The sequence below is a fragment of the Lissotriton helveticus genome, chromosome 2_1 (genome assembly GCF_964261635.1).
Source record: "Lissotriton helveticus chromosome 2_1, aLisHel1.1, whole genome shotgun sequence".
In the NCBI taxonomy this organism is placed as follows: domain Eukaryota; kingdom Metazoa; phylum Chordata; class Amphibia; order Caudata; family Salamandridae; genus Lissotriton; species Lissotriton helveticus.
In genome coordinates, this window is record NC_136059.1 from 737,453,814 (window position 1) to 737,475,113 (window position 21,300).

At 49.8% G+C, this 21,300-nt stretch overlaps 1 protein-coding gene across 2 annotated transcripts in view; it reads left to right on the forward strand.

Annotated features, from left to right (window-relative positions):
- The window catches only part of PPIP5K2 (diphosphoinositol pentakisphosphate kinase 2), a 1,596,028-nt gene extending 1,577,653 nt beyond the window's left edge, over window positions 1-18,375 (forward strand). For both annotated transcript variants that reach the window (XM_078675453.1, XM_078675448.1), the window contains one exon: window positions 18,228-18,375. In XM_078675453.1, the coding sequence (XP_078531579.1) occupies window positions 18,228-18,370 (143 nt within the window). In that variant the 3' untranslated portion in view covers window positions 18,371-18,375. The remainder of the gene's footprint in view (window positions 1-18,227) is intronic.
- The last annotated feature ends 2,925 nt before the right edge of the window (window positions 18,376-21,300 follow it).

A 21,300-nucleotide genomic window follows, 5' to 3' on the forward strand; every position in this document is an offset into this window, starting at 1 on the left:
GGCTACTCAGGCAGAGTGTCCCGGCGCTAACAGATCTGTAGTGAAGAGACCAGAAAAAGGAAACTATAGTCCATAGAGCCAGGTCTTTAGTTCCTTCCGGAAAGCCAGCAGATTATCTAACTTTCTGAGAGACAGAGAAGGTTTGTTCCAGAATTTTGGAGCCAGTAGTCTATAGGAGCGACCACCAATGCGAGCGCGTTTGATAGTTGGAATAGTGGCCAGAGCTTGAGAGGCCGAACGAAGAGATCTGGAAGGGTAGTAGAATTGCACTCTTTTCCTGAGGTATACAGTGCCAATACCATGCAAGGATTTGAAGGCCATGGTCATGGCTTTAAAATAGATACTCTTCCGCACCGGCAGCCAGTGCAGCGAATCGAGGAGAGCTGAGGTGTGAGCCCTGCGACTGAGGCCAAAGATGGCCCTCGCTGCTGAATTCTGAACTGTCTGAAGGCGTGCCAGAAGGTACTCTGGGAGACCCAAATATAAAATATTGGAATAGTCAAGTCTGGATCCAATTAATGCCTGTACCGTAATTCTCCTGTGAGTTAGAGAAAGGAACGGAAGAAATTTCCTCAGGGAGCGCAAAATGGTAAAACACTGGCCAACTAAGCTGAGAATCTGGGGCTTAAACGTTAAACCAGTGTCGATCTTTACCCCTAAGTTACGTACTACTGAGGAAGATGATGCGGGAGGATGCATGTCATGCGGCCACCAGGATTTCCAATGGATATCAGGAGGACAGCCCAAAAAAATAATCTCGGACTTGTCCGAATTACATTTGAAGTGATTCTCATGAAACCAGAGAAAAATGGCCTCCAGACATCTCCTAATGGACGGGCCATCAAAATCAGCATTCTTGTCGCAAGAAAAAAGGAGCTGCGTGTCGTCAGCGTACGACACAATATGCGCTCCGTTCGACTCAGCCAGTTCCACTTGAGGAGATAAATAAACACTGAAAAGGGTAGGACTCAGCACCGACCCCTGGGGAACTCCAGCAGCCAAAGGAGGAATAACTGCTGAGAAAGGAGGGGCCCAGACCAGTTGTTGGTGGTCGGTCAGAAAGGACTTGAGCCAATTGAATACCGTCCCTCTTAATCCAATCTCATGAAGTCTAGCGAGAAGACGGCAGTGAGGGACGGTATCAAAAGCCGCTGACAGGTCCAAAAGGTCCAGCAACGCCTTCCCACCACTGTCCGAGATTTCCCTGATAGACTCAGTGATTTCCAGTAAAGCGGTCTCGGTGCTCAATTTTGAGCGGAAACCAGACTGGGAAGGGTGAAAAATATCACGCGATTCAAGAAAGCTGGAGAGGATGGAATGCACATGCTTTTCAGCAATTTTCGCCAAAGCGGGGAGCAGCGAAATTGGCCGATAATTACAGTGCTCTAAAGGGTCCAAGTTGTTTTTTTTTAAAAGAGGGACAATATGCGCCTTTTTCCACGCAATAGGGACAATGCCGGTTTCAAAAGAGGCATTAAGAATGGGATTCACCAAAGGGTTGATGACACGGGCCATTTTGGCTAAAATTTTTGCCGGGCAGGGATCCGATGGTGAACCGGATTTTACTTTTTGTAACAGATCCAATGAATGTTAGAGAGATAGGGGTGGAAAAGTGACAAGCAGATGCTTGTCAGAGAGGGGACATTGACTGTCGGGAATGGAGGGTATTCCAGATGGCATTGGAGGAACCACATTCGAAAGAGTATTCAGCGCAAAAGAGGCTTGAATGGCCAAGATCTTGTTTGAGAAAAAAGTCGCCAGTTGCTCTACCCAAGATTCAGATGGAGCAGAGTTAGGAGTTGAGGCAGCAGGGGACGTAAACTCCTTGACAATTTAAAAAATTTCTTTGCTAATATTACTCGCTGAATCAATTCTACTGGCGAAGTGCGCTTTTTTCTCCAGCTATAATAGCTTTATGATAGTCCTTAATACAGGCTTTATAAGTAGCTTTAAAAGCCTCGTCATAATTGCTATGCCAGACTCTTTCAGCCTTCTTACAGCTCCGTCGGATCTCATGGAGTTAAGAAGTGAACCAGGGCGCAGAGGTACCAGATTTGGGCTGAATAGGAATTGGAGCTAACTCATCGAACCGCTGGAGGAGCCATGACTGAAAGGTGGCGAGATCATTATCCAGCTGGCCCGTAAGTGGGCAGAGATGCACAGTGAGAGAATGCTCCAGTGAAATGGCCGTAACCCGATGAAAGGGGCGAAAGACTGTAGGCTGAGGATCGATACCACTGCCGATTACCCTGGAGCTGTTAAGAATAAAAAAGTTCAACAGATAGTGGTCCGACCAGGTCAGGGGCAACGAAGGCGAGGTCAGAATAGGAAGGGAGGAGTATATCTGATCAAGAATATGACCTTTGTTATGAGTGGCAGAAGCTATAAATGGGGACAAGCCAAACGTGTTAGCTACATCCTGGAGTTTCACGGAGTCTGCTGCCTGCGTATCGTCCATATGAATATTGAAATCTCCAAGAAGTACGCTATGCTTATATTTCACAATCAGTGGAGACAGAGCCAAATGGAGATCTTCATAAAAAGAGCTCACATGACCAGGAGGCCTATATACCAATAGGCCAGCGCACGACTGGTGAGGGGAGAAAGAAAGACAAAAGCCTAGCGATTCTACTCCCGCAATAGCCTCAGTCACAACCACTGAACAAGCATATTGTCTGTCAACTACAATAGCCACACCACCTCCTCTACCCAGAACCCGATCTTTCCTCACAATATAGTAGTTCAGAGGGAGGGCAGTGGAAATATCAGGGCAGGAAGCCTCGGACAGCCAGGTTTCTGTTAGAAAGAGGCAGGCCGGTTTATGTTCTGTAAGAAGATTAAAAAGATCCAGGGCATGTTTGCCCATGGATCGAGTATTAAGAAGCATACATGTAAATGTAAATGTAAATGTGCTGGATTTGTAAAGCGCACAGCTGCCCGTAAGCGTCCCGGCGCTTGCTTAGGGAACCCGTCCTGGTATTCCCCTGTGAGAAATCCTGGCAGGGTGTCCACAAGGTGAAAGCCAGGCATCCCGCCGCGAGGGGCCGTAGTGGAGATTAAGCAAGCTATTGCCCAGAGTTGCAGAGTGTGACCCCGTGAGTTGAGTAGGCACCAGAGCGAGAATTGTCGAGTCCGTGGAATTTTGAGCCCGAGACCCGCCGAGGCGGGGAATCAAACCCTGGTCCATCGTCGATCTCAGCTTCCGGGTCTGCCGCCTCTAACCACTGAGCCACGCTTCTCTACATGGGTATGGGCTGCCCTCGGTATGCGGGAAGCCCGGGGAGTTTGAAACACAACCATTGGCCGAACTATGGAGAACAGTAGTAGCCGTCCACCCGCAGTGCAAGCAGTTTAAAACATCCATAAAGGGCTCACACAGAGGCGCGGGGCAATTACAGCAGATATTTCCCTTTAACCTAAGCAAAGTTGCGGAGTCATAGCAAGTTGGATATCCCTGAATGGGGGGTAGGAGGTGCATCACTGTCGGTCGGCCCGGGTGCCTCCGGAACACCTCCGGCGCGCCCGCTGCACTCGTCCGCTGCACGTCCTAGGCGGCATATCGCACAAATAGGGTGAAGGCAGGTCACCTGACGCTAAACACTAGCGTGACAACCTGCTTCCCCCAAGATGGCGGCCGCGCAAGAATCAGCTACCAGAATCCAGCGTGGAGTCAGGTAACAAAGAATTGCTCACACACGCTGTCAAACCATGTTCTAACACACGCTGTGGGATTAATGCCCAAGTCGGCAGAAGTAAAAGTAAGTGATATGCGATTTGCCTTCAACTAGTAATTACCATTGGATCATTGTGTGCTGTCTCACTCTTAATGCCTGTTTAAAAAGAGTGCTCTTTATGCTGGACCCAAGTATGTTGCTATTTAAACACCACCAGCGATCAATCCACGCTTCCACCACACGCACACAGCACCAGACGTCAGTGCACGCTTTCACCAGACACACCCACACACCACCAACCGTCAGTGCACACTTTCACCAGGCACACCCCATCAGCCGTCAGTGCACGCTTTCACCAGGCACACACACCACCAGTCGTCAGTACACGCTTCCGCCAGGCACACACGCCACCAACTGGCAGTGCACACTTCCACCAGGCCCACACACCACCAGCCATCAGTGCACATTTTCTACAGGCACACACACACCACCAGCCATTAGTGCACGCATCAATTAACACATTCACAATTAACTATTGTAGCAATCGCAGTATGGCACACTTTACTTTTAAACATGTCAGTGCACGCTTTTCCACCATGCACACACACCACCAGCCATCAGTGCACACTTTCAACAGGCACACACACACCACTAGCCATCAGTACACGCTTTTCATCAGGCATACACACCACCGGCCGTCAGTACACACTTTCAACAGGCACAGACACCATAAGTCATCAGTGCACGCTTTCACCGGGCACAAACACCACCAGCCGTCAGTGCACGCTTTCACCAGGCACAAACACCACCAGCCGCCAGTGCACCCTTTCACCAGGCACACACCACCAGCCGTCAGTGCACACTTTCACCAGGCACAGACACCATAAGTTGTTCGTGCACGCTTTCACCGGGCACAAACACCACCATCCGTCAGTGCACGCTTTCACCGGGCACAAACACCACCAGCCAATACAGAGTTTGCAAAAAAATTCATGCAACACATTGTCATATACAATGCCAATAACTCAAACTTGAATGCTGCGAGACCTATTGCATTGCAAATGCTTGTTTCACTTGTGGCCTTGACTGTCAATGAAGCCGTGTTGGTCCTGAGATTGGGCCTTCTGTGTCTTCTTTTGTTGGCTGCATGGTAAGCCGTCTGCGGGTCTGCCCGCAGGTCTTCCTGTTTTAGTCCTCTGCTGCGGAAAGTTTTTCCTAAGAGGTGTTCCCATGTTTTCTTGGGACGTAGTCTACCCTATGTGGGGTACTTGTAGCTATTGTATAGCTTTGTCATGGGCTGGGGGGGCGCGCCTCCCCCCTTTTTCAGGTTCTGGGCCTTCCATGGTGTCACGGTATACTGCAGGTGTGGTCTCTTTAACACTTGTCCTTTTCCATGTTCGCTTCACCGCTAGTCCTCGCCGCTAGACCATCCTGGTGTGCTGTCTTCGGCATCGTGTTGCGGCGCTTCCGCCCGTTTCGTCCTGGTCCTCTGTCTGATGTTCCAGGGAGATTAGCTCTCTTGGTTTTCTGTGTTCTGGTTGAAGGCGTGGGCCGTCTTCCTCTTCTCTACTACCTGGTCCGGTTCGCCCCCTTTTGGGTGTGTACTGGTCGCTGCCTTTGGCTTGTGCCTGGCTTGTTCTGGGTGCCGTCTTCCTTGGGGCTGCCTCTTGCTGGCTGCACGTGCCGGCTTGCTCTGGTCCACTGTCGTGGCCCTTGGTGGGTTCCCTTGTGCCCCTTCCTCTTGTCTTGCTCAGACTTAATGCACTTGTCTTTCTTCTTACGCCTGCGCTGTTGGCAGTAGAGCAGTTCCTGCTTTGTCGGCTGCCTTGCGGCTACTGTCTGCTCAGCTGTTCACATTGCTGTGTGTGTCTGTTTCTACGGCGGGCCCTGCCTCCGGTTCTTCCTCTTCTTCTTGGCGTTGGAGGTGGTTCTTTGTTCTTTATGGTGCTTCGGGGGCTGTTTGTCCCAGCGGGGTGTTAAGGAGGTTCTCTCTTGGTTGGACCTGGGATCCCCTGGCCTTCCCTTTTGTCCCCGTGACATGTGCCCTGTTGGGACCCTGTGTCTCACTCTCTCTACTGAGAGACTCTCTCACAGGCCCTCCTCCCTTTTGGGTATGGCTTGGGTATCTATTCTACGTTAAGGAATCTGCGACTAGTAGTCTCTATCAGATGCACAAGTTACCTTTGGTAACGATTTATCTGGTAGAGATGATTCTAGACGCAGATTCCTTCACGACCCGCCCTTCCTCCCTGTTCTGCGAGAGCGTTCAGCTTGGTTTTCTGCACTCACCTCCCTCCGGGTGGCTTGTCTCCAGCGAGTGTCCGCTTCACTTCCTCCCTGTCGGGATGCTTTGTTCTGATTATTTGTTCTACCCTTTCCTTGCTAGTACAAGGTCGGTTGGTTCATACGTACTTAGGCGTCCCTACACCTTGGGTTTCCCTTCCGGTGTGGGGGCGTACTTTTATTCTTCTTCCCTTTCCTTGCTTGGGGTTTCTGACTCCTCTGCGGTCCTCTTGGTTGGGGTCTTTTGGCTATGCCTCAGCCTTTGGCTCCTTCCAGGGGTTACTACCTTCATTGATGGTGTTGTCTTGGGGTAACTGTCTGACCCAGTCCAGCCCCCGGTTCACGCAAGCAGCTCAGCCTCTGTGTGGCCGAGGATGTGGGATCCAGCGACGTGGGGCTGGGAGCCAGTGGATGTGCCAGTCCACCCTTTCCCCCTCTGCAGCAGCCTCCAATCCTTCCTAGTCCGACCTTTCAAGGCCACCAACAGCCAGTGGGCGGCAGGCTTCGCCATCACCTCCCTTACTGGCAAACCACCACATCGAACAGGTGGGTTTTGCAAATAGTCCGAAGGGGCTACTCCCGCCCCTTTGAGACTACTCAACCCTCTGTGCCACTGTCTTTTGATCGCATGTCAGAGGATCATTTTGTGCTTCTCCGCCAGGAGGTTTTAGCTCTCTTGGCCAAGGGTGCTATTGAGAGGGTTCCTACGTCAGAAGTAGGTTGTGGTTGCTAGTCCCGTTACTTTCTGGTGCCCAAGGACAAAAGTCTGTGTCCTTTTCTAGAACTCAGGGCCCTCAACCGCTTCCTCTGGAAGAAGAAGCTCACATTGGCTCAGGGTCCTGTCTGTGTGAGAAATAAAGCACCCAGGTAACAAAAATACACTGGCAAAGTAACTAACAACAAATAGAATGAAAAGTATTGAAGCACAAAAATTTGCACAAAAAGTATCAATTTAATAATTGGTATAAAATTATCATGAACAGATTCATTGACATTCTGATTAAAAAGATTAATATAAAAATTGATATAAAACAAAATGTGTTATGATTTCTTGTATGGAGTGATACAATGTGGAGATGGTTCAGTCTACGCGTTTCGACACCCTGAAAGTGTCTTCTCCAGGACACTGCCATCAATTCACTGATAAAAGGCTACTCCATAGTGTAGGGATTCCTCTATGTGATGTATTTCTTTTTCTCCGAAATGGTAACGTTTTTTCTTCTTATTTAAAAGCCGCGTTGAAAATCGGTACATCCATCCAATGAGGATAAAGATAGATTATCACTGTTTTGATGGCTGGTTAGGCGTTATCGGCGGCATATATTTGGTTACGTGGTTTCAAATGAAGGCTCAAAAATTTATTTTATATTGATTGTGGTAATTCTTTTCAGCGTATGTTTAGCAGATCTTACGTATATGTGACGACGACATAATATAGGTAACAGTCCAAGTTGATAAGGAGTTACTGATGCAGTAGATTTCTTTATGTGTCAATACGGTTAAAAAACAAATTCGCGGGTACCGCGTGAGCTCGCTGAAGTCGTGCCAAACGGCGTCTATACCACTTGGAAGATTTCAGGGTCCTGTCTGCCCTCGACCCTGGAGGCTGGATGGTAGCATTGGACTTGCATGATGCCTATTTTCAAATCCCCGTCCTGCCAGCCATGAGACGCTACCTATGGTTCACGGTAGGCCAGAAGCATTTTCAGTTCACCTTGCTCTCCTTTGGCCTTACCAGTGTGTCACTCCTGGGATGAGGCGGCCATCTGGGAGAGGTGGAGATCAGAGGCGTCTGGTCTCCGGCGGAGTCCGGGCTTAATATCAACCTGTTGGAGCTCCGGGCGATTTGCCTGACACTGACGGAATTCTTTCCCTCTCTGAAGGGCAAGGTGGTGCAGGTGTTCATGTACAACACCACCGCCTTGTGGTACTGCAACAAATAGGGCGGGATGGGGATGTGGACCCTATGTCAAGAGGCTCTTCGTCTCTGGAAATGGCTTGAACATCGGAGCATGACCCTGGTGGTTCAACACCTGGCAGATTCTCTGAGCGCCAGGGCGGACAAACTCAGCCGCCAGTGCCTAACGGATCACGAATGGCCTCTTTACTCGGGGGTGGTGCAATGTCTCTGTCAGCGGTGCGGAGAACTGTGGTTAGATCTGTTCGCCACCAAAGAGAATGCGCAATGTCAGCAATTCTGCGCATTGGAGTTTCCAAGACAGCACTCAGTGACGCCTTTCCTCGCAAGTGGAGTTACGGCCTCCTGTACGCCTTTCCGCCTGTACCACTTCTGCCCAGAGTGCTGAAGAAGATTAAGCGCGACTGGGCCTAAAGTATTCTTGTGGCCCCGGTCTGGGCATGAAGTGCTTGGTTCCTAGAGCTCCTGAGCATGGCCATCGATCCTCCACTCAGACTGCCTCTTAGGGAGGATCTTCTGTCGCAGCAGCAGGGGACGGTTCTTCACCCAAACCTGTCCAGCCTCCACCTCCGTGGTGGAGATTGAGCGGCGACAGTTGACATCTTTTGACCTTCCCCCGAAATGTCATCTTTGCCGCCAGGTGTCCCTCCAAGACGGTGTACGCCTGTTGGTGAAATAAGTTTGTGCCATGGTGCACAGGAAAGGCTGTGGATCCTCTTCTGCCCCTCTTTCAGAGGTCCTTTTGTACATACTTTCTTTGGCCCAGCAGGGATCCGCCCTAGGCACTCTTAAAGACTATCTTGTGGCCATCTCTACTTTTGGCTACCAGATCAGCCATCTTTGTCCAAGTCCCCTATTGTAAATAGATTCCTTAAGGGCATTACTCATCTCTTTCCCCATCTCCTTTCGTAATGCTCCAGTGGTACTTGAACTTTTTCTTAACTTATCTCAAGTGCGCTCCCTTCGAGCCTCGGCACAACTGTCCTCTCAAGCTTCTCACATTGAAAACTGCCTTCCTTGTTGCCATCACCTCTGCTCGCAAGGTGAGTGAGCTTTAAGCACTTTCTTCTAAGCCTTCTTTCCTCTCTCTGCATCTGGACAAAGTGATGCTACGAACGAGACCCTTGTTCCTTCCAAAAGTGGCTACACCTTTTCACATTGGACAAACCATTACTTTGCCCACCTTTTTCCCAACTCCACACCCGTCCAAGGAGGAGTTGAGACTCCACCGCCTGGACCCTAAACGTGCGCTGTCCTACCTTGACCATACAAAAGATTTCTCCGGGTGGATGATCAACACTTCATTGGCTATGCAGGTGCCAAAAAAAGGTCGGGCTGTTCAGAAGCATACCATCTCTAGATGGGTTGTCCTTTGTATCAAAGTCTATTACGCTTTGGCAAAATGGAAACTCCAGTGGGGCTGTGAGCTCATTCCACTAGAGCTACAGCTGCTACCACTGCTCTTGCATGTGGAGTTCCACTCAATGACATCTGTCAGGCAGCCACGAGGACATCCTTGCACACGTTCACCAGACATTACTGACTGGACAGCCAAGTCTGGAGGGACGGCAATTTTGCCCGTTCTGTCCTCCAGGACTTGCTGGTGTGAACTTGGTTCGCAGACCCTCCTCTGGGGTTGATATTGCTGGGGTATCTATTCTAAGGTAAGGAATCTATAACTAACTGTCTCTTTCAGATGAACAAGTTACTCATTTTCGGTAACAATGTATCTGTAAGAAACATAGGTTAGTTATAGATTCCTTACCGCCCCACCCATCCTCCCCACTCTGCGAACTGACTTCTAGGGACAGGGACTCCATTGCAGGGCCTTCGTTTTAGCTCACCAGTGGTCAGTGTCTTGATTGGCTCTGCGCTTCTCACGTGGAAAGTTGTGTTAAAACTGCCGTCAGCGTGCAGGGGCTGCATCTAAGTAGGCACCGCGATGTCATCCTGGTGACCACGACAATGGACGCAGAGTCGACGGATGACACCTACCGACTCGCAGGGGTACTGCTAAGAAAAATTCTCCAGATCCAGTCTGACATCTGGGGGTAATTCTAAGGTATGGAATCTATAACTAACCTGTGTCTCTTACAGATACATTGTTACCAAAGGTAAGTAACTTGTTCTTCACAAAAAGGTTCAGATTTTCTCAGGTATTTTAGTGGAAGATCAAACCTAGCAAGATATAATATTTTAAAATCCCCTAACCTAATTAAAAGGTTTATGAGAATTACATTGAGCCAGACAATGGTCTAATAACTGGTTCTTGATCAGGAGTAATGGCTTCCAGTAAACTAAGCAGATCATCTAGGTTCTGTGAGAATTGTTTTGAATCCGATATTACTTGATTGTTCTGTTTTGATGGTTAAGGGAAACGTATGTTATTCCACATTACGTGTATGATAGCAGATGGAAATCACAAGTAAGTATATGCTTTAGTGAATTGGGAGGATGTCATATTTTATTTATTTATTTATTTATTAGGAGCTTATAAAGCGTGCTTATACCCAAGGGCGTCCTGGCGCTACCTACTGACTCCTGAGAAGGAGACGGGGGACTACTCCATGAATAACCAGGTCTTCAGCCCCTTTCTAAAAGAAAAGAGCTCCAAGGCATTCCTAAGATGCACCGGCAGGCTGTTCCAGGCTTTTGCTGCAGAGAAGGAGAAGCTGTTTTCTCCCCACCTGACCTTTTTTATTCGTGGCACCGCAACTAACCTGCCTTCGGACGAGCGAAGCGCTCTTCCCGGCACATACCACTTAACACACCTACTCAAAAACTCTGGGCCACTACCCATCAAGGCTTTGAAGACAATGCACAGGGCTTTAAATTGTGCACGTCTTGTTACAGGCAGCCAATGGAGTTGCCTGAGACCCTCTCATACTGAGGCTTTTCTGCGGATCCCCGTCAGCAGTCTCGCTGCCGCGTTTTGAACCAGCTGCAGTCTGTACCCATGTTTTTTTTTCTTCAAATTCAGGTACAGGCTATTGCAGTAGTCCAAACGCAACAAAATGAGGGCAGAGACTGCTGTCCTGAAACCATCAGCTGGAAGAATTTTTTTATTTTCCTTAATATCCTAAGGATATAAAAACAGGACGAAACCAATCCACTAACCTGATCCCCGAAATCAAGAATCTGAAAGAGACACGTTAGTATTAGATTCCTTACCTTAGAATATCCCCAGGCGTCAGACTGGATCCGGAAACTTTTGCGTAGCAGTACCCTTGCGCGTCGGTAGGCGTCGTCTGCGGCTCCGTCGTGGGCGCCGTGATGACGTCGTCGGAGTACTTAGACGCCGCCTCCGCGTGCTGACGTCAGTTCTTCTTTTTTCCGCGCCAGCAAGCGCAGATTTGGAAAAAGCAGTAACCCTAGTCATTTTTTACTACCTTTTTTGGTCGATTTAGATCATTTCTCGAAGTCTTTCGACTCCGATCGGTGCCGTAGGGATGCCCGGCTTTAAGCACTGCGAGGATTGCGACCGCCTGATGTCGGTCACGGATCCTCACCACCTGTGTTTAACTTGTCTAGGCGTCGATCACGACGACAAGGCCTGCTCCGACTGCCGGGCCCTCTCTTCGAAAGCCAGGCGGGAGCGGTCCCGCAGGCGACTCTAACTCCGGCAGTCGGTCCCGCGCCGCGAGAGGTCTCGGTCCCATGGGAGGTCGAGGGACAGGTCGCGGGCTCGGAGCCACCACAGCTCCGAGAGTAGGCCGCACTCCTCCGGGTCGAAGTCGTCGTCAGGTAAGAAGCACAAGAAGTCCAAGCGGCGTCATCGCTCTTCGGACTCCCCCCGACGCTCGCGCGATGCGGCCGGGGGTTCGGGTGACACCACCCATGCGGCTCCGTCGGAGTCGCGGGCGCCGCGTCCAGCCCCACACCCTCCGGTCCCTGGGCTAAACGCGACGCAGGAGGAGATCGAGCGCTTCCTCATGGCCATGAGGAAACTCTCTCCTCCGATGGGCTCCGCGGCGCCTTTGGGCCCAGCGGACCCGTCTGGGACCCCTAGCGGGTCGGGGGGTTCGCCCCCGACACCGTCGGGTGCTGCGGCCCTGACGCCGTCGGCGCCTTCGGGCCCGGCGCCGAGGGGTTCAGTTGTGCCGGCGCCGCCGGGCCCGGCGCCGCAGGACGCCGCTGGACCTCCTTCGGGATCTGGTTCGTCGCCGGTGGACCTTACGACCTCCCCGGCATCGGACCCTCAGGTGTCGCCTCCGGCGCCGTCCTCGGGCGGCGCCGTCCTCTGTTCCACCTTCGTTCCTGTTCAGGCGCCGGGACGGCCCCGATGGGCGCCGCTCCAGACGTCGTTTGGAGAGTTTCACTTCTATGAACAGGCCCCATTAGTTGAGAACCCTGAGTTTCAGGAGATGGGTGATGAAGAGGACTGGGAGGGGTCTGAGGACCCTCTGACCAGAGAGTGTCAGTCTCATGAGGACTGGGCAGGAGACCTTGGGGAGGCCAGTGGCCTGGACACCTCTCCAGGCACTGGTTTTGTCTCCCCTCCTACCGTGGCTTCGGAGGAGGGGGCAACCTATAGTGTGGTGCTGATGAGGGCTGCCAAGGCCTTGGGCCTTGAGCTCCCCGTCGCGGCCGTGAGGACTAATCTCCTCACTGAGGTCCTTAAACCACAGTCAAGCTCGGCCGAGCCTCTGCTGCCCTTTAATGAGGCCTTGACTGACGTTCTTCTGGGCACTTGGTCCAAGCCCGCTACGGGTTCGCCCGTAGATAGGAACGTGGCCAGACGCCACCGCCCAGCCCCGGGCGACCCATGTTTCCTGTCCACCCACCCCACTCCCGAGAGCCTGGTTATCCAGGCCTCCAATTCCCAGACCGCGTTCCCGTCGGCCCCGCCGGACAGGGAATCCAAGAGGTATGAGCAGTATGGTAAAAGGATCTTCTCATCCCTTAGTCTGGGTCTGCGGTCTTCCAACACCGCATGCCTCTTGGGCCGTTACACCCACTCTCTGTGGGATACGGTCGCGGAAGTGCTGCCAGAGTGTCCGTTGGAGGTACGGGCCAAACTCGGCCAAGCCCTTGTGGAGGGCCGGGATGCAGCCAAATATTCCATCCGGTGTGGGCTGGATACCACCGACTCGCTAGGTAGAGCGATGGTAACGACGGTGGCGGTCAGACGCCACGCCTGGCTGAGGTCCGCCAACTTCTCGGCAGATGTCCAGAACACGCTCATGGACATGCCGTTCGATGGCCGTCGCCTCTTTGGCGACGAAGCAGACCATGCGCTTGAGCGCTTTAAGGACTCCAGGGCTACGGCCAAGTCCTTGGGCCTCTCGGCCCCGCGCCTGCAATCGGCTGCTTTTCCCTCCTTTCGTGGCCACGGAAGGGGTGCGCCCACACGTGCCGTCAGCCACGCTCCGCAGGGCAATACCCAACGCGGTGGCGGCCGTGGGAACCGCTGTCTGGGCGGTTGGGGGCACCAGCGAGGTCAGTCCACACCTTCCCCCGCAGCATCCGCTTCAAAACCCTCCTAGTCCGTGCTTTCAGGCCCATGTGACGCCAGTGGGGGGCAGGGTTCGCCATCACCACCTCCACTGGCGCACTGTCACTTCGGACAGGTGGGTGCTGCAAATTGTCCGAAGGGGCTACTCCCTCCCCTTCGAGGCGACTCCTCCAGCCATGCCACCGTAGAACCACCGCGTATCGGGGGATCATTTGCGACTTCTGCAGGAGGAAGTTACGGCCCTCTTGGCCAAGGGGGCCATCGAGCGCGTTCCTGGGCCAGAAGTAGGGTGTGGTTGCTACTCCCACTACTTTCTGGTACCCAAGAAGGGCAAAGGGGGCCTACGCCCTATCTTGGATCTGCGGAACGTCAACGGCTTCCTCCGGAAGGAGAAGTTCAAGATGCTGACACTGGCTCAGGTCTTAGCTGCCCTGGACCCAGGAGACTGGATGGTAGCGTTGGACTTGCAGGACGCTTATTTCCACATCCCCGTCCTGCCTGCCCACCGGCGCTACCTGCGGTTCATGGTTGGCCACGAGCACTTTCAGTTTACCGTGGTCCCCTTCGGCCTTACCAGCGCCCCACGGGTGTTCACAAAGGTGAGGGCGGTGGTCGCAGCTCATCTGCGCAGGTTGGGGGTTTCAGTCTTCCCCTACCTTGACGACTGGTTGTTGAAGGCGGGCTCGCCCCAGACAGTCTTCGGCCACCTCCAGATTACGGCGGACCTCCTGCACCAGCTGGGGTTCTCCATCAATGTGCCGAAGTCACACCTGTGCCCCTCTCAGAAGCTCCTCTTCATCGGAGCGGTTCTGGACTCAGCGCGGTTTCGGGTTTATCCACCCGAACAGCGGGTCCGGGATATTTGGGCTCTGATTCCCATCTTTCAGCCGTTATCCCGGGTCTCGGTCAGGTTGACGCTGCGGCTTCTAGGGCTGATGGCCTCCTGCATCCTACTGGTGCATCACGTTAGGTGGCGGATGCGGGCTCTGCAGTGGGACCTGAAGTTTCAGTGGGCGCAGCATCAGGGCAACCTGTCCGACCACGTCCTGATCTCGGAGGGCACTGCAAGACAGCTGCAGTGGTGGCTCACGGACCGCGATTGGGTCAGCGGCAGATCCCTCTCCCTTCACCAACCGGAGCACGTAGTTGTGACGGACGCGTCCCTCCAGGGCTGGGGAGGCCACATGGGAGAGGCGGAGATCAGAGGCCTCTGGTCTCCGGCGGAGGCCCGGCTCCACATCAACCTGTTGGAGCTCCGGGCAATTCGTCTGGCACTGAATGCATTCCTCCCCTCTGTCCGGGGAAGTGTAGTGCAGGTGTTCACGGACAACACCACCGCCATGTGGTACTGCAACAAACAAGGCGGGGTGGGGTCGTGGACCCTTTGCCAGGAGGCTCTTCGCCTTTGGCTATGGCTGGAACGCCAGGGCGTGACCCTGGTGGCTCAACACCTGGCAGGTTCTCTGAATGCCAGGGCGGACAAGCTCAGCCGTCGGTGCATGATGCATCACGAATGGCGTCTGAACTCGGACGTGGCGCAAGGCCTCTTTCAGCGATGGGGAGAGCCTTGGTTAGATCTATTCGCCACCGAAGAGAACGCGCAATGTCATCGGTTCTGCGCGTTGGAATTTCCAAGGCGGCACTCGCTCGGAGACTCTTTTCGTCGCGAGTGGAGTTGCGGTCTGTTGTACGCCTTTCCGCCTATACCACTTCTGCCCAGTGCTGAAGAAGATCAAGCGCGACCGGGCCCAAGTCATGCTTGTGGCTCCGGACTGGGCGAGAAGGTACTGGTATCCAGAGCTACTCAGTATGTCATTCGATCCCCCGGTTCGTCTGCCTCTTCAGGAGGACCTTCTGTCGCAGCAGCAGGGGACGGTCCTCCACCCGAACCTGTCCAGTCTCCACCTCCATGCTTGGAGATTGAGCGGCGACAGTTGAGGCCATTTGACTTGCCTCCTGAAGTCTGTAACGTCATTCTGGCAGCCAGGCGTCCCTCCACAAAGTCGGTATACGCCTGCAGGTGGAACAGATTTATGGCATGGTGCACAGCAAAGGCTGTGGATCCTCTCAATGCCCCTCTTTCTGAGGTTCTTCTCTTCCTTCTTTCTCTTGCCCAGCAGGGCTCTGCTCTGGGCACTATCAAGGGCTACCTTTCTGCCCTTTCAGCCTTTCTCAGGCTGCCTGATCAACCTTCTTTTTTCAAGTCCCCTATTGTAAATAGATTTCTTAAGGGCATCACACACACGTTTCCTCCTGTTCCGTTTGTGATGCCTCAGTGGGACTTGAACCTGGTTCTTACGTTTCTGATGTGCGCTCCCTTTGAGCCACTTCACAACTGTCCTCTTCGCCTTCTGACTTTGAAGACTGCTTTCCTGGTTGCCATCACCTCTGCCAGGAGAGTGAGTGAGCTCCAGGCCCTTTCTTGTACTCCACCTTTCCTTTTTGTCCATCCGGACAAAGTGGTGGTGCGTACTAAGCCTTCTTTCCTGCCCAAGGTTGTCACGGCCTTCCACATCGGGCAGTCTATCACCTTGCCCACCTTCTTTCCGCCACCGCATCCCTCTAAAGAGGTAGAGCGGCTCCACCGTCTGGACCCAAAACGTGCGCTCTCATTTTACTTGGATCGCACACACCAGTTCCGGGTGGATGACCAACTCTTTGTTGGTTAGGTGGGCGCTAAGAAGGGGAAAGCGGTGCACAAGAGGACCATCTCCCGGTGGATCATCTTGTGTATCCAGGCATGCTACTCCTTGGATAGAAAGGAGCCCCCTGTTGGATTACGGGCCCATTCTACCCGAGCCACGGCGACTACCACTGCCCTGGGCAGGGGAGTGCCCTTACAAGACATCTGCCAGTCGACTACGTGGGCATCACTGCACACGTTTGCAAGACACTATTGCCTGGACAGCCAAGTCCGGAGGGATGGCTTCTTTGGCCTTTCCGTCCTCCAGGACTTTCTGGTGTGATTATTGGTTCGCAACCCCACCACCGGGGTTGGTATTGCTGGGGTATCTATTCTAAGGTAAGGAATCTAATACTAACGTGTCTCTTTCAGATGCACAAGTTACTACTTGTGTAACGATATATCTGTAAGAGACATTAGTTAGTATTAGATTCCTTACCGACTCACCCATCCTCCCCGTTCTGCGAACCAATATCTAGGGATAGGGTTATCCCCTTTCAGGGCCCTAGTACAATGGCACCAGTGTTGGTTTTTAACATGGCTCTGCGTTTCTGGCGCAGAAAAGCTGTGTCTAAGAACTGACGTCAGCACGCGGAGGCGGCGTCTAAGTACTCCGACGACGTCATCACGACGCCCACGACGGACACGGAGCCGCAGACGACGACTACCGACGCGCAAGGGTACTGCTACGCAAAAGTTTCCGGATCCAGTCTGACGCCTGGGGATATTCTAAGGTAAGGAATCTAATACTAACTAATGTCTCTTACAGATATATCGTTACACAAGTAGTAACTTGTGCTTTTGGTCCACGATCACACCCAGATTTTTTGCTTTCCCAGTGGGGGCTGTTAGCTTTCCCGAGGCCTCTGGCCACATATCAGGAGTCCATATGTTAGGGTTGTTTCCAAACATGATGACTTCGGTCTTCCCAGAGTTTAATTTAAGGCAATGGAAGGTCATCCAGCCGGCAACGTTTTTTAGACAATCGTGGCATCTTGCTGCCATATCCCCTTGGGGCGCTCGTTGTATGGATAACACAATGTGTGTATCATTTGCAGAGGATGTAAGTTGCAGACCAAAAGATCTTATCAAGGCCGACAGTGGGCTGACATAAATATTAAAGAGCGTTGGACTCAGGGAGGACCCCTGCGGCACCCACCAAGGGAGGGAAAAAGGCGTAGATTTATCTGATCCCAGGTCAACCATTTATATTCTGTCGTCCAAAAAGGAATTCAGGAGGCTCCAAGCCGAGCCATCCACCCCTGCCCCCGACAATCGGTCCATCAACACCCCATGGTGGACTGTGTTGAAGGCTGCCGACAAGTCCAACAGAATCAAAACAGCCACCCCTCCCTGGTCCACAGCCGCTCTAACCTCCTCAGTTGCCTTGATAAGAGCCAGCTCCCTGCTGTGCCCTACACGAAACCCAAACTGCGTGGGGTCCAGTGCCTTAGTCCTCAGAAAGAAAGTGCTTAGTTGCTGGTTAATAGCCTTCTCTAGTAACTTGGCCGGAAGCGGGAGTCGTGATATTGGTCTATAGCTATTAGGATCAATTCCATCCAAATTGGGTTTTTTTATTGGGGGAAGTACCGAAGCGGATTTCTACCTCCTAGGATACTCACCCATGTCAATAATCATGTTGAACACGGTTGTAAGTGTGGATGCAATGACCTCAGAGCAGATCTTAAGTACAGCAACTGGGCAAGGATCATTGGGAGATCCCGAGCGAGCCGCCCGCAGTAAGTTTAAGACCTCCGTGGTAAAGGACTAAAACGCTCTAACCTGTCCAACGGATTCACTGCATAATTATTTTGATAAGTTTTTAATAAGTGTTGATTGTTAGTGATGTATTTTTAAATGTCGCATCTTTGATATACTATTAGTATATTTAAATAGGTAACAAAAATGAGCATACTATTTAAATTAATAATTAAATGAGGAATTAGTGTTAGTTGAATGTGCTCCACATCCATATTAGTTCTAGATTTTTCCCGTGAAGCTTCACATCACAGACTTAGAAGCACTTTTGTCTTTACATATATTATGGTGAAGAAACTGCGTAGTCGGTGTTTAGCAGACTGGATTTGTCTGCAAACAAAATGCTACATGGAAGCAAGGGAAAGTTACTTAATATTGCAGCTAATGTTCCATGAGAAATGCATGTGATTTAATTAAAACCAGTTCACTTCATTCTTGTTTTCTTATCTTCTGTAGCTAGTAGTGGGCCGTCCAGCAATGTGTCTAGTGCGGGTCCGTCATCTCCTTCAGAAAGCGCCGTCCCTGTTATTGACATCCCGGCTCAAACATCTTCAGAGGAGGTTGATGAACTTCAGACCGACATTAGACCCCCTTCGTGAGAGATCTCTCTTCGTTCTGTCCTTCATTCAACGAGTATTTTCAGGGGTGCAGGTCAATAAGTCAGGGTTTTTTTACTGTAGTATTATATCTGTATATAGATATGAATGTATATATCCATATAAACTTTATAACTATTATTGTTTACAAATTGCAAAAAGTGTATAAAGAACAAGACAACGAAAATGACCAAAACGAGCAATGTAGTGAACATGTACTTACTTTTGAAGATAAAGCTGCAGTAGTTTTTTTATACTGTACCAGTAACTTGCTGGTGTGAATCTCAGTGTATGTTAATCTGTATGTTTAATTTGAGTATGTAAATAATGCTTTTAAGTTGATTGTCTGAACTTCACAATCACTGTCACTCCATACCACGCTCAATGAATTATATTTTTTGTGTAGTAGACTTTTCTGATAATTGTGTGATATCAGGTTATCTCAGACTATCAGATTTATTCAAACCAATATGTATACTTAGTAATTAGAAATACACTGTTAATTCAATGGTTAATTGATTTTTATCTGAGGAATCCTCAAAAGATTTGGAATGTGTACACCGTACATCACAAGCATCTAAGATAAGCTGATAAACACTGCAGAGACCCAACTATTAGCCTTGTTGCATTTCCTGAAACTATGTGCACCCCAACACACACAACAGACCCATATACAGGTCTGTCTGAACCAAACCCCCAGAGTATTCATAGATTAGGAAACGTTATGAAAACTTGTACATGGGTCCCAGAGCAGAAAGTTTAGTCTGTTGATTTTCCGTAAACCCTCTTAATATTATTTTTCTTAAGAATAGGTGTATTCCTTTTAAATCCTTATTCATGGTGATGAAGACATAAGAGAGTGAGAAGGAGTAACTTGTTACAGTGCAACACCTCATATACCAGGCTTCCTCCTAAATTTATTTAGGCGACCTGACCCGTATTAAAATATTCTTCAGCTCTGAAAAACTTCTTAATTTTTTTTTTTTTTGCATTAAAATGAGTCACTTTCTATTTATGTACCAATTCAAACATTGTTTAATTGTACATTTTTTCCCAAACTGTTTTTCCAAACATTGAAAGTATTTTCGTTAATTTGCCCCTCCTGCTTATCCAGAATTCATACCCAAAACCAACCACTTCTTTTTGCTGCAGAGGAGCAAACATGGTAACTTACATTTGTTCTTCCTGGGTAGGTGTTGGGCTTCATCACCCTTGTTGATTTTGGTATTCTTATGAAAGATAAGTAAACAAATATTGGGATAGAAGTTCCCCATTTCCAGAGCAAACATTTTATTGTAATTTGTATTGTAATCTCAAATATAAATGATCACGCATGTGTAAAAAAGTAGAGACAATATTGCTCATTTGTACAGATGAAAGACAATTGAAAAGCAGTGAACAACGAAATGATGATACATTTTTTAATTTAAATAGGGAACTTCAGAATACCTCTCAATAACACAAAATTACTTTTTTTCTTTTCTTTTCACTTACCCATACTGGTAATAGAACAATTCAAGTACAAAATCTGGATATTCATTCATTCTGCAAGCTGAACTAGAACTTTGTTTTCTCCATTTTATAAAAGTACTTAATAACCAACAACATACCTTGACTCAGGAGTTTACACTGTAAAACCAGTCAATTCTTAAACATCCCACTGATTTCCAAAAATCCTATTTTACACCTTTTACTTTCTGGTCATTCGAATAGACATCATTATCACCCTCATTATCCTCCCCTTATATCTGCATTTAGATTAGTCATGAAATCCTGTTTGGCAGTTATACAAACCAACAGGTGGTTGCACTTTTATAGGTGCAATGAGGTTTAGGTCTCGCCTAGACAGCGCATGCGTGGTCTCTTTGAGACATTGCGTTAACTATCAGTGGGCTTGCAGGCTGCTCGTTACTTACCTTTTGTTGGCTTCAGGTCACTGCTATTGCCACTTCCCTTTTTTGGGTGTAGCCTTCCTCTAGAGCATGACCCAAGCACCTGTGTCCTTCCACTGCTTGTACTTTTTGGAGCTATTTTTTTTCTTTTTGTTGAGCCACTCTTCAGAGTCCATAGTCTAGAACTGTTGTATTTGCCAATGCTTGTTAAAATTAATTTTTACATGAATAATAATAAATAATAATATTTTATTATTTTGTATTTCTTTATTATTATGCTTGTTAAAATTACATTTGTTTACATGAATGGGATTCTTCAAAGCCCTTTTTCGTTTTTGGTTGGACTGATTTAGCTCTCTGACAAGTCCTTGTGTCACCATACAACACACTCAACATACAAACAGGGGATTTTGGTCAGCTCCCTACTGCCCACTGGTAAGTCTCTTCAGGCATTGGCTCAGTGGGCTGGCTGTTTTATTTTTTGGATAAGCCCATAGCATTTCACTGATGTCTGCATCTTTCTTGTTTGAACTAGCTGTGTAGAAAGAAGTCCTGTTTTCAATTTGTGTTGGTAGCATGTTGGTTAACTTGGTGTGTGCAGGCAGTTGATTTGTTATTTATTGTTGGTTGGGTTTGCTGCTTTAGGTTTTGACGATATATATTTTTGTATGCTCCCCAATTCTTAACAAAGCTGTTGCCAATTGTAGCGCCATGAAGCACCAACATCAGAAAAGCTATCCCGCTTCCAGCACACCAAGTGGGTTACACTGGCTGCAAACCTCATTGATTTAAATAAGGTATATCCTCATCCAATATGGCCACCAAGGTCTGCTGGGATATGCATACTTAATGAATGGGCCTGGACTCTGCCCCAGCTATTTAGTAATACATTTCGTAGTAGCCCCTCTTCCTCCTTGCCTAGCGTCTGCAAACCGCAGACAACCAACATAATGTACTATTCCTAGATCCTTGAGATGAACAAAGTTAGGAAGAGGCGCAAGTTAACCCAAATGGAACTAAAAGGCTTGTGTAGCATTATAG